The sequence below is a fragment of the Podarcis raffonei genome, chromosome 2 (assembly GCF_027172205.1).
Source record: "Podarcis raffonei isolate rPodRaf1 chromosome 2, rPodRaf1.pri, whole genome shotgun sequence".
NCBI classification, from domain to species: domain Eukaryota; kingdom Metazoa; phylum Chordata; class Lepidosauria; order Squamata; family Lacertidae; genus Podarcis; species Podarcis raffonei.
Window position 1 is genome coordinate 54,189,119 of NC_070603.1, and position 14,251 is coordinate 54,203,369.

At 43.2% G+C, this 14,251-nt stretch overlaps 1 protein-coding gene across 6 annotated transcripts in view; it reads right to left on the reverse strand.

Annotated features, from left to right (window-relative positions):
- The window catches only part of LOC128407814 (uncharacterized), an 83,310-nt gene that overhangs the window by 45,062 nt on the left and 23,997 nt on the right, over window positions 1–14,251 (reverse strand). For all 6 annotated transcript variants that reach the window (XM_053376652.1, XM_053376650.1, XM_053376649.1 and 3 more), the window contains 5 exons: window positions 12,749–12,912; window positions 10,512–10,624; window positions 4,926–5,038; window positions 4,495–4,704; window positions 755–898 (listed from right to left, as the gene is read on the reverse strand). In XM_053376652.1, the coding sequence (XP_053232627.1) occupies window positions 755–898; window positions 4,495–4,704; window positions 4,926–5,038; window positions 10,512–10,624; window positions 12,749–12,912 (744 nt within the window). The remainder of the gene's footprint in view (window positions 1–754; window positions 899–4,494; window positions 4,705–4,925; window positions 5,039–10,511; window positions 10,625–12,748; window positions 12,913–14,251) is intronic.

Genomic DNA, 14,251 nt, shown 5'->3' on the forward strand with positions numbered 1-14,251 from the left:
CAAAAAGCCACTTCATACTCATGCCAAAACAAATATGCAAAACATTTACCCTGTGCAAACATAAACTTTCCAGTCTCAAGAAATTCACTCTCATGATATCAACAAAAAATATACGGATGGCCTGTAGAAAAAGACAGAAAAACTACGTTTTCCAGAGAACTGTGGATTTGGTAAAGATTAGCTCAAATTCAGATTGGGGTGGGGGGAATAGCTCCCCTTATTCCAATCCAAAGAGAATCCACGGGGTGCCAATCACTAGTTTCCACAACCATCATGATTCACTGGGGCAGAAATGTGTATCTGATCTGTGAACAACACACTGCATAAGATTTATTCTGCTTGGAGGCTTTTCCCAATTCATTGCAATGTAGAAGTCATATTCAGAGAATGGTTCTTGTTACAGAACTGGCTAAACTAGGCATTAAATTTGCGTGTAATCACCCCTGAAAGGATGAGCAGGCGCTCAAACAGTGCTAGTACAGCCACTCTTATGGCATGGTCCTAGTCTCCATCATTCAAAGGATGTTACTAAGAGCATGAACATCTGCTCTGTACTGAGCTAAGCAACTACAAGACAAAAATGCACCAGGGCACATGGGGAAACAGCAGTGTTCTGTTTCATTTCCATTAAAATGATCCTGAAAACAGAGAAGCATTTAGGGATATTTTGAAGACCCGCTTCAGCCACAGAACAAAGACAGCAATATTTCATATAAACTAAATTAATTTATTTTTGTTTGTTTTTTAAGCTTACTTTCTGAACACCTCTCTATAGAGGATGTGTCTCTGCAGAAGGCTTTCTCATCACAGAAACCAGTCAACATGTTACAAAGGGCATTATCTCTGCATGGTGGACATTCTTCCCCACATCCATACCCGTAACGTCCTGGTGAACAAGCTAGAGTGCAGAGAATTTAAAAATTTTTAAAGTAACAAAGCAGGCTTGGACATCTATGTATGATAAAAATATGATAAAAATATTCCAAGCTACAAATACACAGGCAAACATATAGGGAGGAATTCAACATAGTATTAAGGAGATCATTTTGTCAGCACAAGAATTTCTGCTTGCCTGATGGAATGAGTTCTCCTCTCCTCCTCCCATGTACTGTTCTAGGGATTATCCTGGCCTCCCCATGAGCAATTTGGGGGCCATGGTGGGGAGGATGGAGAAGCCACATCATGTTATCGGAAGTCACTGCATGGGCTTTCACTAGGTGGACTGGTCAGCTGAATCCAGCCCTAATAAATTATTTTTTACAGTAAGATCCAGTGTTTTACCACAGCAACATGCCTTACCATGGACAAACTACTGATTACCATCATACCTTAGATCTCAAGCACCTTGGCTCCTGAACAAATCGGCTCCCGAACGATTGAAACCCAGAAGTGTTATGGTTTTTGAACAATTTTTGGATGCTCCTGCAGCCAATCAGAAGCTGTGCCTTGGTTTTTGAATGGTTCCAGGAGTTCTGTTTGAGAACCAAGGTACAACTGTACCTTGTCAACAGTAAAGGGAGTCAATAACCAATGAGTGGGTATCCCTAAGAAAATTTTGCCACACCAAGCAGCCCAACTGGGACCTGTAAAAAGACCATGACCTATAGAAGACTGTTCAGAAGATACTGCAGCCCTCAAGATGAAAAATTCTGTTTCAGAAAGAAGTAAATAAGCACTACTAAAACTGTAAATAATTACAGCAGTGTTAAATTCTGAATCATCACTTCAGCTTATGGAATTATATCCATTCTGGATGCTTTGTCTCAGCCTGTGTGAAATAAATCACAAAGTGATGTACTAACAAGGCTGAGCAGAGAATGCATGAGTTAGACTATTCCAAAACATCATGGGATCTCATGCTTTCTTATCTGTACTGATTATTAAAACCTGGATGTATTCCCAACACTTCCAGGTGCTTCAAACTCAAAAGCTAAGCAGCATTTTCTCATTCTCAGCTGAACATAGAACAGTAAGCAGAAAATCATATCACTACAGTGAGAGCAACTGGAGATGGCTCAGCATTGTTTTAAAGCAGCAATCAAATAGAAAACATACGATCTGAAGAGAAACCAGAAACATAAAAAACCCTGAGTATTACTGTGACAGGTGCAAAGCAGGTAAACTGTATAAAAGTTCCAATAAACCCCTAGAATACAATAGGATGTATGACTGCCCTGAGAAAGCCACAGAACAGCAACAAAATATATGGGTCAGTGTCAGAGCTGCCCTAGGTCCCAGCTCACAAAGGACCAACGCTGCTTCGTTGTTAAGTATAAAAGTCTTTATTGAAGTTCAGTTTCACTTCCACAGCCGCAGCGCGCAGCCCTACGTCTCAAACTCTAGACCGCCGAAGCTCCATCTGAATCTCCTCCCCCCTGACACCAGTTTAAGACTCTAGCCTTGCTCCACCTCTTCCTTTGTTCTTTCCTCCTCTGGGTCCGCCTGTCCGCCGGGGTCTCACCCTTCCTAGACTCTTCTGACGCTGAGTCCCCTGAATCTTCCCCCTCCCTCCGGCGGGCTTTAGGACCTGGTTCCCAATCCGGGTTTCCTGCTGTCCTGCGCGCCTGTATATTTGAACTTGGCGCGCGCGCCCAGCCTGCCACCTTCCTTCTGACCGTTACACTGCTGCTGTCACTGCTCCCCCCTTCGGGGAGGCTAGCTGGAACTGACCTCCCCTCCGTTTCCCCACTTTCCGATGGAGGCGTGGTCAGGCCTGACTCATCTTCTCTCCCCGCTGGAGGAGACGCTGGTCCTGACACATGTGACTCTTCCCCCCCACTACGCTCTGGTGGGGAAGCTGGTCCTGATCCCCCGCTGCTGCTTTGGGAGTCCCCGCTGGCCCCTTGCTTCTGATGCGTCCCCCCTGGGACCCCCCTTGCCCTGACCATCGGCGCCCCCTTCTGGGAATCTTCTGATTCGCTGGAGAAGCTCATGGAATCTCTCGGGTCACTGTCATACTCCCCTACGCTGCCCTCGGATTCCTCCCCTTCGCTCTCCATTTCCTCTCTCCCCTGTGCTTCTGCTCCTGAGCCCCTGACAGTCAGGAAAGTACTGTGGTCCTCTGCAACTACATGGAGACACTGTGGGCAACACAACCCTAAAAGAGTAATATAAGCATATGGATATTTAGCACCTTTGATACAGAAGAAATACAAAGTGCAATAACTTACTTTATCATCCAAGTGCTAGGCAACAAGATAAATAGAAATTTACAAGAAGAAAAAATACAGAATCAAACATGTTAGGTTGTAAAATATCAAAATGCTGGCAAGGCTATGCTATGTCTGCCAGCTCCAGTTTCCACAGCTTACTATATCTCTTGGGCCTTTATTTAACCTCCCATACCAATTACATTCTACTACATTTGTCTTTTATTTTCTACTATGCTCCCTCTTCTTCAGTTTGTCTATCTTTGTCAATTTACTTTTCTCCATTTCTCTCTTTGTCTCCTATGCTGTGTGTGCTCTCTCACTAGTGCGCTCTCTCTCTCTCTCTCTCTCTCTCTCTCTCTCACACACACACACACACACACACACACACACAATGCATGTCAGTATTGTATCACCGTTATCATATTTCCCCCTCCCCCAATTTGGTTTGCTTTTTATGCTTCCTAGCTCAATCTCTCTTAGATCAGTAGTTCTCAAACTGTGTGCCAAGTCCCATGGTATAATATGAGGATACCCCTCAAAAGCATGTTAGCACTTTTTGAATGGCTCCTGGAATGCATTAGGATGGGTTGGAACCTGCAAGCTTCAATATAAAAAACATGCTCTCAAGTTTATTATTTAGCAGAATACTGAGCCATCTCAATGTAACATGGGGTACAACTAGCATGGCTCCTCCAGATGATCTCGGTGTTTGGGCTGGGATATTAGGGTTCAGACACTCCTTATGGTAACCTGGACTCAACCTGTTCAGGGCTTTGGCTATTGACATAATATATGAACCCGACCCAGTAGCATATAGGCAGCCAGTCCAGATGTTTTAGTGGAGGTGCTACATACTGTTAGCTTTCTGACCCCATCTACAGTCTAACTGATGCTTTCTTCACCAGCTGGAGCTTCCAGAGTAGGGCAGTACTACATACTGTGCATTACAGTAATCCAGACTTGAAGTTACCAATTCATGGACTACAGTGGCCAAGTTATCCCAATCCAAATACGGGCGTAGCTGGTGTACTAGGTGAAACTGCTAGGCACATTTGGGCCTCTTGTGTCTAGGTGTATCTAGGAGTACTACCAAGTTACAGACCTGCTCCTTTAGGAGTGCAACCCCATCCACAAATTTTGTTGGCTCCCACCCCCATAAGGAATCACTTTATAGGGGAAAAAACTAAATTTGGTCAATCTTTAAGCTCCACTGGTTCTGATCCTTCACAATATTTCCAGGACATTTCAAAATTCTATTTGGAGCTATTATAGCCCAGAATTTTGAATCTTTACTCAGCATTCCAGTGCACCAAACAACTATAAAAACAAAAATGATCCTTACCGGTCTTCAAGTGAAATACATGATGCCTCACACCTGATACCATTTCCATTCCTGTGACAAGAAAATGTTTGTCTGGCCAGCTACTTATTCCAGTACAGTTCTCTCTTAATATACAATAGAATCTTGCTTCCTCAAAGTTTTTGTACACAGCCAGGGGGTGAACAGCCAGCATTATTTTCCCAGGGTAATCAATGAAAATGTCAGGACCAACTTTTTAAAAAAGAAGAGACAATTTAGTAACAAGATTACTGACAGCAAATACAGCATGAATTGCTATATGAAAGAAAGCAAATTTAGGAATCTTAGTCACTACAATTAATCATACTTACTCTGGGCAAATTCAGATTCATAATCATAAAACAGAGCAAAAGGTTACGTGATTCTATAATGAGCATTTATATTGTATAACAATCAAATATTCCAATCAGTACCTATTTCTTTTTCACAAACATAGAAATGTTGCTCAGTGCATGGTAATGCCATAAGTCTGCCTCCTCTAACCATCATAACACATCCATTTGCTGTGGCAGGAAAGTCCCATAACCTGATTAAAAATATAAAAAATAAGCTGGTAGAATTAACAATGCAGTTTATTTATACACTCTGCCTTACAAAATTAAAAAAACCCCAACAACTGAATATCCCATACATTTCTGTACTCTTTACAGCAGTATTCCTGAGAACGCAGAACCAATTTGTTTACTTCAGAGGGCGCCTTTATAGAATCATAGAATCATAGAATCATAGAGTTGGAAGAGACCACAAGGGCCATCGAGTCCAACCCCCTGCCAAGCAGGAAACACCATCAGAGCACTCCTGACATATGGTTGTCAAGCCTTTGCTTAAAGACCTCCAAAGAAGGAGACTCCACCACACTCCTTGGCAGCAAATTCCACTGTCGAACAGCTCTTACTGTCAGGAAGTTCTTCCTAATGTTTAGGTGGAATCTTCTTTCTTGTAGTTTGGATCCATTGCTCCGTGTCCGCTTCTCTGGAGCAGCAGAAAACAACCTTTCTCCCTCCTCTATGTGACATCCTTTTATATATTTGAACATGGCTATCATATCACCCCTTAACCTCCTCTTCTCCAGGCTAAACATGCCCAGCTCCCTTAGCCGTTCCTCATAAGGCATCGTTTCCAGGCCTTTGACCATTTTGGTTGCCCTCCTCTGGACACGTTCCAGTTTGTCAATGTCCTTCTTGAACTGTGGTGCCCAGAACTGGACACAGTACTCCAGGTGAGGTCTGACCAGAGCAGAATACAGTGGTACTATTACTTCCCTTGATCTAGATGCTATACTCCTATTGATGCAGCCCAGAATTGCATTGGCTTTTTTAGCTGCCGCGTCACACTGTTGGCTCATGTCAAGTTTGTGGTCAACCAAGACTCCTAGATCCTTTTCACATGTAGTGCTCTCAAGCCAGGTGTCACCCATCTTGTATTTGTGCCTCTCATTTTTTTTGCCCAAGTGCAATACTTTACATTTCTCCCTGTTAAAATTCATCTTGTTTGTTTTGGCCCAGTTCTCTAATCTGTCAAGGTCGTTTTGAAGCGTGTTCCTGTCCTCTGGGGTGTTAGCCACCCCTCCCAGTTTGGTGTCATCTGCAAATTTGATCAGGATGCCCTTGAGTCCATCATCCAAGTCGTTGATAAAGATGTTGAATAAGACCGGGCCCAAGACAGAACCCTGTGGCACCCCACTAGTCACTCTTCTCCAGGATGAAGAGGAACCATTGATGAGCACCCTTTGGGTTCGGTCAGTCAGCCAGTTACAAATCCACTGAGTGGTAGCATAGTCAAGACCGCATTTTACCAGCTTCTTTACAAGAATATCATGGGGCACCTTGTCAAATGCCTTGCTGAAATCAAGGTAGGCTACATCCACTGCGTTCCCTTCATCTACCAGGCTTGTAATTCTGTCAAAAAACGAGATCAGGTTAGTCTGACATGACTTATTTTTCAGAAATCCATGCTGACTATTGGTGATCACAGCATTCCTTTCCAGGTGCTCACAGACTGTTTGCTTAATGATCTGCTCCAGAATCTTCCCTGGTATTGATGTCAGACTGACTGGGCGGTAATTATTTGGGTCCTCTCTTTTCCCCTTTTTGAAAATAGGGACAACATTTGCCCTCCTCCAGTCTGCCGGGACTTCGCCTGTTCTCCAGGAATTCTCAAAGATGACTGCCAGTGGTTCTGAAATCACATCTGCCAGTTCTTTTAATACTCTTGGATGCAGTTCATCTGGCCCTGGAGACTTGAATACATCTAGACTAGCCAAGTATTCTTGTACTATCTCCTTAGTTATTCTGGGCTGTGTTTCCTCTGCTGAATCATTTGCTCCAAATTCTTCAGGTCGGGCATTGTTTTCTTTATCGGAGAAGACTGAGGCAAAGAAGGCATTGAGGAGTTCAGCCCTTTCTGTGTCCCCTGTTTGCATTTCACCATCTTCTCCTCTGAGTGACCCCACTGTTTCTTTGTTCTTCCTTTTGCTACGAACATACCCATAAAAGCCTTTTTTGTTGCTTTTAACCTCTCTAGCAAGCCTGAGTTCATTCTGTGCTTTAGCTTTTCTGACTTTGTGTCTACACGTGCTGGCTATTTGTTTGAATTCCTCTTTGGTGGTTTCCCCCCTTTTCCATTTTTTGTACACATCCTTTTTTAATCTTAACTCAGTTAAAAGTTCTTTAGATAGCCACCCTGGCTTCTTTAGGCACCTTCCATGTTTCCGTCTCATTGGTATTGCCTGAAGTTGTGCTTTTACTATCTCCCTCTTAACAAACTCCCAGCCATCATGAACTCCCTTTCCTTTTAGTATTACTGTCCATGGGATCTCACCCAGCACTTCCCTAAGTTTTATGAAGTCGGCTTTCTTAAAGTCGAGAAATTGAGTCCTAGTATGCTTGGCTGCTCCTTTCCGCTGTATAGTAAACTTCAGAAGAGCATGATCACTCGCGCCTAATGATCCTTCCACTTCTACCCCACTAACCAGGTCATCAACATTGGTTAGGACCAGATCTAAAATGGCTGTTCCTCTTGTAGCTTCTCCCACTTTCTGGACAATGAAGTTGTCTGCAAGGCCAGTGAGGAATCTGTTTGACCTTATGCTCTTGGCTGAGTTTGACATCCAACAAATATCCGGGTAATTGAAGTCCCCCATTACTACTATCTCCCTTCCTTTTGCATGCTTGGCCATCTGTTCCAGGAAGGCATCATCTATGTCCTCCGTTTGGCTTGGGGATCTATAGTAAACTCCCACAATGAGGTCACTGTTATTCTTCTCTCCCTTAATTTTGACCCAAATGCTCTCACTTTGGCTTTGAGGTTCTAAATCTTGGATCTCTTCACAGGTATACACATCCCTGACATATAACGCCACTCCTCCTCCTTTCTTGTCTGGTCTGTTTCTCTGAAATAGATTGTATCCCTCCATTATTACATTCCAATTGTGGGACTTATCCCACCAGGTTTCAGTGATGCCTATTATGTCATATTTAGTTTGCTGTACCAAGAGCTCAAGCTCATCTTGTTTATTTCCCATACTTTGCGCATTAGTGTACAGACATTGAAGTCCATTAATCATTCCCCCGTGTCTCTTATTTAAGGATTTTTTCCTCCCACCACTAGGTCTGCGTGCTGTTTGCTCCATTCGGTCTATGACATTTGGATGATCATCTTCATCAATTGATAGACTCCTACCTTCAGGAACACTGTCTCCCTCCCCCACATTAGTCAGTTTAAAGCCCTCCTGATGAGGTTTCTGAGATTTTTTGCAAAAACATTCCTACCAACCGTTGTGAGGTGCAGCCCATCGCTTGCCAGAAGTCCATCTTCAAGAAACTGCATTCCGTGATCTAAGAATCCAAACCGTTCCTGTTTACACCATTTGCGAAGCCAGTTGTTCACTTCCACTATTTTTCCCTCTCTCCCTGGGCCACGTCGTTCAACTGGGAGGACAGATGAGATGACAATTTGTGCATTTAATTGCTTCAATTTCCTGCCCAGAGCCTCGTAATCTCTTTTGATCTTCTGGAGGCTATTGCTTGCAGTGTCATTGGTTCCCACATGAACCAAGAGGAAGGGGTATTTGTCAGTGGGTTTTATGATTCCTTGCAGTCGTTCAGTTACATCTTGGATCTTAGCCCCAGGGAGACAGCACACTTCCCGAGACATCTTGTCAGGCCCACAGATCACTGCTTCTGTTCCCCTCAGTAGGGAATCCCCTATCACCACTACACGCCTCCTCTTAGGTCTGGTCGGGGTTCTTCCGTGAGCTGTCCGTTCCAAGGTCGCCTGCACATTCCCTGAAGACTGCCTTTGCTGCTCGTCTTCATATACCTGATCGACTGTAATGAGGGAGAGATCCTCAAATGGAGTCTGCTCTTCGTCTTCCATGCTAGGGGAAAGGACCTCAAAGCGATTGCGTATTTCTAAACAATCAGAGCGAACCCTGGGCCTCCTACTTCTTTGAGTCACGTTTCTCCATATATCTGGCTCCTGTGTTGGTGAACTAGCCTCCTTCTCAGGGGAGTCCCCTGTCTCCTCCTTGGTGGAGACGGTGTGCTCTGTTGCTTCCAAGGAGAGCTCCAGCTCTCTAATTCTTTGGAGCGTAGCTACACGTTCCTCCAGTTGCTGGACTAAATGTTATAATGTTGTATGTTGTCTAATTAAAAGCAAACAGGAAACTTTTCTAGAATATGTAGAAAATACTGAAATCTAAAAGCAGAACGCAAACAAAAAGCAGATGGCATGGAAATTAGGGACATCTCTGAGAGTCCAGTTCCCAAATTAAAACTGAATGGATGGAACAATAGCTCAACACTAAACATAGTAGTGTGGTGTCACAGGAAAGTGGGACCAACTGCCTTTATATTACTGAACAGAATAAAAATCCAGTTATATTGATAAACAGGCAGCCCCCAGTTTACGCATGTTCAATATGTGCACGACCATGTCTATACAAATCATGCCAAACATGGAAGTGACCTGGAAATGCCATAAAGACGTCACTGAAAGGGTGGAATGGAAACAAGGGCAGAATGAGGTGTTTGCAGGCTTTTTCAATGGTTTTCTTTGGTATGCAAAATGTTAACGGGAGGCGACCTGTAAATTGGGAGGGGAGATTTCCCAAAACTAAGAAATTAATAAATGTCAGAATCTAGCTAATAATTGGATAAGGAATGGAAAATGCAACCTGCTGAACTGTGCCAGATGTGGAATCCCTGGGTTGGTGCCTGGTAACTAGGTGCAGAGCCATTAAAAACCAATACCAGGGCCATTAAGGATTTTAGCAATACAAATGAACTGTCCTCTCCACCACCCATCCTGGTTCTGAGGAGTGGATAGAGGCAGGACAATTAACAGGAGATGGGATGGGGTGACTAGAAAAAGAGTAATTTCATAGGAGGCTTGGGTTTTGGGTGAGAGCTCTGCTGGGAAAGAGAACAAAGAACTGCTGGGCGGGCAGAACCAACTTGGCTGTTGCCTGGAAGAGGCTGCATTATGCGACAAGGGGCCATGACTGACTGCTGCTTTGGAACTAAGCTTGCTGAAGCTATGGGGGGTGGGGGTGGGATGAGAGACATTCTTAGGGTAAAATGTTCTGCACCCCCTCCATTGTAGATTTCCAGGGGTAAATGTGTTAATAAACCAAATTTCTTAAAGACACTAGCCTCCACTGTCTTTCCAATGGAAACGCAATCCTGGGTAAGCTCCTGGAATCTCACACTGCACATGGAGATTATGGTAACATGTAACAATATTATTGGACGAAGGCAGTCACAAAAGAATGGGGGGGAAATGTATATCTTCCAGAGAAGAACTCTCTCCGTCAGTCTGTAGGCCTTACCTTCCAAAATGCTTCTCATCACCAAAACCTTCTTTAGCATCCTCTTCTGATGACAATTTGAGAGTTATAACTGAGCAAGAGTGTTATTAAAAACAATGCTCAATAGGTACTATGGAAGTATCTATGGAACTATGTTCTTTTCCTGCAACTGCTGAAATTGAATGCTTACCAGGAGTAGTGTAATGGATCAACAGCTTCTCGATCGCCACTCCATTTCCATATACTTCCTTCCTGTAGCAAACCAATCCAACTCTGACTTTCCATCATAGTATTAAGCCACTTCTAGAAAAAGAAATCTCTTTTAAAAACAGCTTATCAAATTTAAGACCTGAACAAATATCTGGAATCTGTATTGGGATGGATGGAATTCAACAGGTACTGTTGGTTGATGACAGATGCAAGCTACAGAACCCTGCTAGACAAAGGATCCTTGGGATGGCTTATGCAAAGTCATTAAAAGACAAAGGTGTTGATTGGCATCCGTTAGCACATCAAAGGAAGGGTCTCAGGACTGTGAAAGACAGGGTAGTCAAGGTGATAGGGAGGGAGCAGGCTGTGCTCACATGAGAAAAATGTGCCTCTAAAAATGTTCTTGGGATAGGGAGGAGTTGTTTGGAGTAGGAATGCGCTGGGAAGAAGGTAAACAAAATCCAGAAATAATCTTGGCAGGCTGTCTGAAGTGAGGCTGGGCTCCAGTGCTGCACTGCTGTGGGGAACACACCCCTCTTGCAATGACTCCTTCCATCTAAATTCAGGTGTAAGTATGTGAATAAGAAGGACGTGGGTGGCGCTGTGGGTTAAACCACAGAGCCTAGGACTTGCCGATCAGATGGTCGGTGGTTCGAATCCCCGCGATGGGGTGAGCTCCCGTTGGTCAGTCCCTGCTCCTGCCCACCTAGCAGTTCGAAAGCACATCAAAGTGCAAATAAATAGGTACCGTTCTGGCGGGAAGGTAAACGGCATTTCCGTGCGCTGCTCTGATTCGCCAGAAGCGGCTTAGGCATGCTGGCCACATGACCCGGAAGCTGTACGCTGGCTCCCTCGGCCAATAAAGCGAGATGAGCGCCGCAACCCCAGAGTCAGTCACGACTGGACCTAATGGTCAGAGGTCCCTTTACCTTTTATGTGAATAAGACATATTTCTTAAAGCTACAACAGCTTCCGCTGCGTCTTGATTCTCAAAGGAGCACAAATTCTGGTTGGGCACCTAGAACCGTCCTGGAATCTTGCTACTGCTCGGCAGTCAGCAGGGTAGTGCACAGCCTTTGTAACAATACTTAAAACTCTCGTACAGGCATTACAGCTCTTCAGCCATGTACTTCAGGCCTTGATGGTAACTAGACTGATATAAGCAATTTTCCTCCCACAATTCCCTAGAAGCAATTCCCTAGATTGCTTTTTCACCAGCTAGTATACTCAAACGCAGCAATTGCAGTAGACTCATCTTGATGTTATCAGGGCCAGTTTATCAGTGGGCTGGTAAATTTTTTAAAGGAACTGATGTAACTGATGAATTAACCTAAACTGATTAAAGGGGGGGGGGGAAGAATGCTACTCATCACAGCACCTATACACTGGGCTAGATATAGCAGGACTTTCAAGGTACAAATCTACTTTGTTTTTTTCTTGAGAGGGAGTACTATTAGTTTTCTTTAGTTCTTAGTCATCCAGCTAGCCTTTTCCCTCCCTCTGTTGTACCTTAGTGCATGTACCTAGCTTGGCTAGAGAACGGTCTAGGCTCTGCTCGCCAGTCTCCCAAACGACCTGCCAGCCAGTCCCATTTCTGAAGCTTACATGCCTTCCACACCCTTCTGCCTTTTTGGCTTGAGCAATAGGGAGAGAAAACCATCTTCAATGGGTCAGATTTGGTTTATGAATCTCCAGCAGCCTATTATATCTTCAGTCTAATTGATAACATATCTGATCAAATGTAAAAAGCTGCAGTGCATTAAACCTAAATTAATCAGTTTTAAATGTACTTATGCCTGTTCTTTTCAATGATCTGATGTGTATGATTGGGTTTTTGCCTTTGTGAAATATTTCCAGCTCTTTTTCCTGAAAACAGGAAGAAAGGTAGCCTAAACTGAAACTAGCAATGTTTAAACCTTTTACAGTACAGTGGTACCTCGGGTTACATACGCTTCAGGTTACACACGCTTCAGGTTACGGACTCCGCTAACCCAGAAATATTACCTCAGGTTAAGAACTTTGCTTCAGGTTGAGAATAGAAATCGTGCTCCGGCGGCACGGCAGCAGCAGGAGGCCCCATTAGCTAAAGTGGTGCTTCAGGTTAAGAACAGTTTCAGGTTAAGAATGGACCTCCGGAACGAATTAAGTACTTAACCCGAGGTACCATTACATGTCTTTTTGTTGTCTCAAATTTATCCTTGCACTAAAGTACAATACCTTTTCCTTTTCATTGTCAATTTTGACAAGGTTGACATCCTTGTAGTATGAACACTGCACGCTTGCCTGTGCGTACTGCTGTTTCCTTTTCTTTTCAAAATAATAGCAGTGTCCGTCATAAAACCACCATGGGGCATTCTGTGGACATTTTGGGTTCCTGATGCCTGAAATGAAGAAAATTATAAGGAAACTAATGCTGATCTCTTATGTCAAGTGAGAACTGAACCTTTCTCTATAGTTGAGGATCATATTCATGATTGGATTTCTCCTCCAACTTGCTCCAAAAGACAGGTATGCCATCTGTAGTGGGCAGCCTGGCATCTTGCCTGCTCCAAAAAAGCAGCTTCAGGCACAGCTCTGCTTCTCTCTGTTATTATTCTTATTCTTATTCTTATTCTTAAGTGGTGAGTGTGTGATCTTTCCACGGGAGCATTTGATTGGCAGAAAGTGCATGGTATTTCACACATAACTGGTGCAATTACTCCATCTTCCAATGAGGGGAGATTTTTGGTTATGTTCCATCTTCCCAGGATTTTTCCATTGTTTGTTTGTCCTCTTGCTTGTAGATATAAATGCACCCCTTCCTTGTGACAATGGTTCTGTTTGTTTTCTTCTTAGAACACAACCACTACCCAAGTTTTGCAAATGTCTAAACGCTGGTCTTCAGATTTGGTTTCACTAGCGGCTATTTTAGCTATTTCTAATATCAGAGAAAGAAGACAGGCTGACTCAACTGCCCTCCAGTAAGATTATTTATTCTTTTCCATACAGCCTTAGCTATATCACATGCTAAACTAAAGCATCATGGCCAACCCAGCAGTGCAACAGCTTTTAGTACTCCAAGTGACAGGAACACATTCTGACAGATATTCAGTCAGTTAGACTACAGTCCTTTATGTATTTACCTGAAAGTAAACCTCACTCAACTCAGTATGCCTAAATTTTTATTAAACATGAATAGTTTACTAGGACAGGTCACAATCTTGCAGAAACTAGAGGTGTGCCAAACCATTCATTTTATTTTCATTAATATTTTCATCATGAAGCAAAGGCTCATGTATAATGCAGATATTCTGAAGCAAAAGTTGGTTGCAATGTTTGCCATTATACTATTTTCTGAGGTTTCACAACTGTACACCCTTTTCTTCATTCAAAAGCACTACCAGTTACACAGATAAATTTGCACTGAACGAAATCATGCTATTTTAACATGTTTTTTGCTTCACATTACCAACTGTATTTGCATCTGTTTGCATTTACTTTCTAGTGCTTTTCTACTGAAGTTCATACTGTATCTAGCCTTTTGTTTTATAGGGCCAAATGAGCTGCCTCCAGATATATGTAGTTTTAGTCATCATGCCTTGTCTCTAAGCCTGTCTCAAAAACGTTTCCTTAAAGACAGCACCAACAAATCTCATAAGCATTTTGTAGCAACATCACCACATTGTATCTGCTTTTAAATAAGCATCTTTTTGTATTTTCCATTTTTTCTGTCATGGAGAC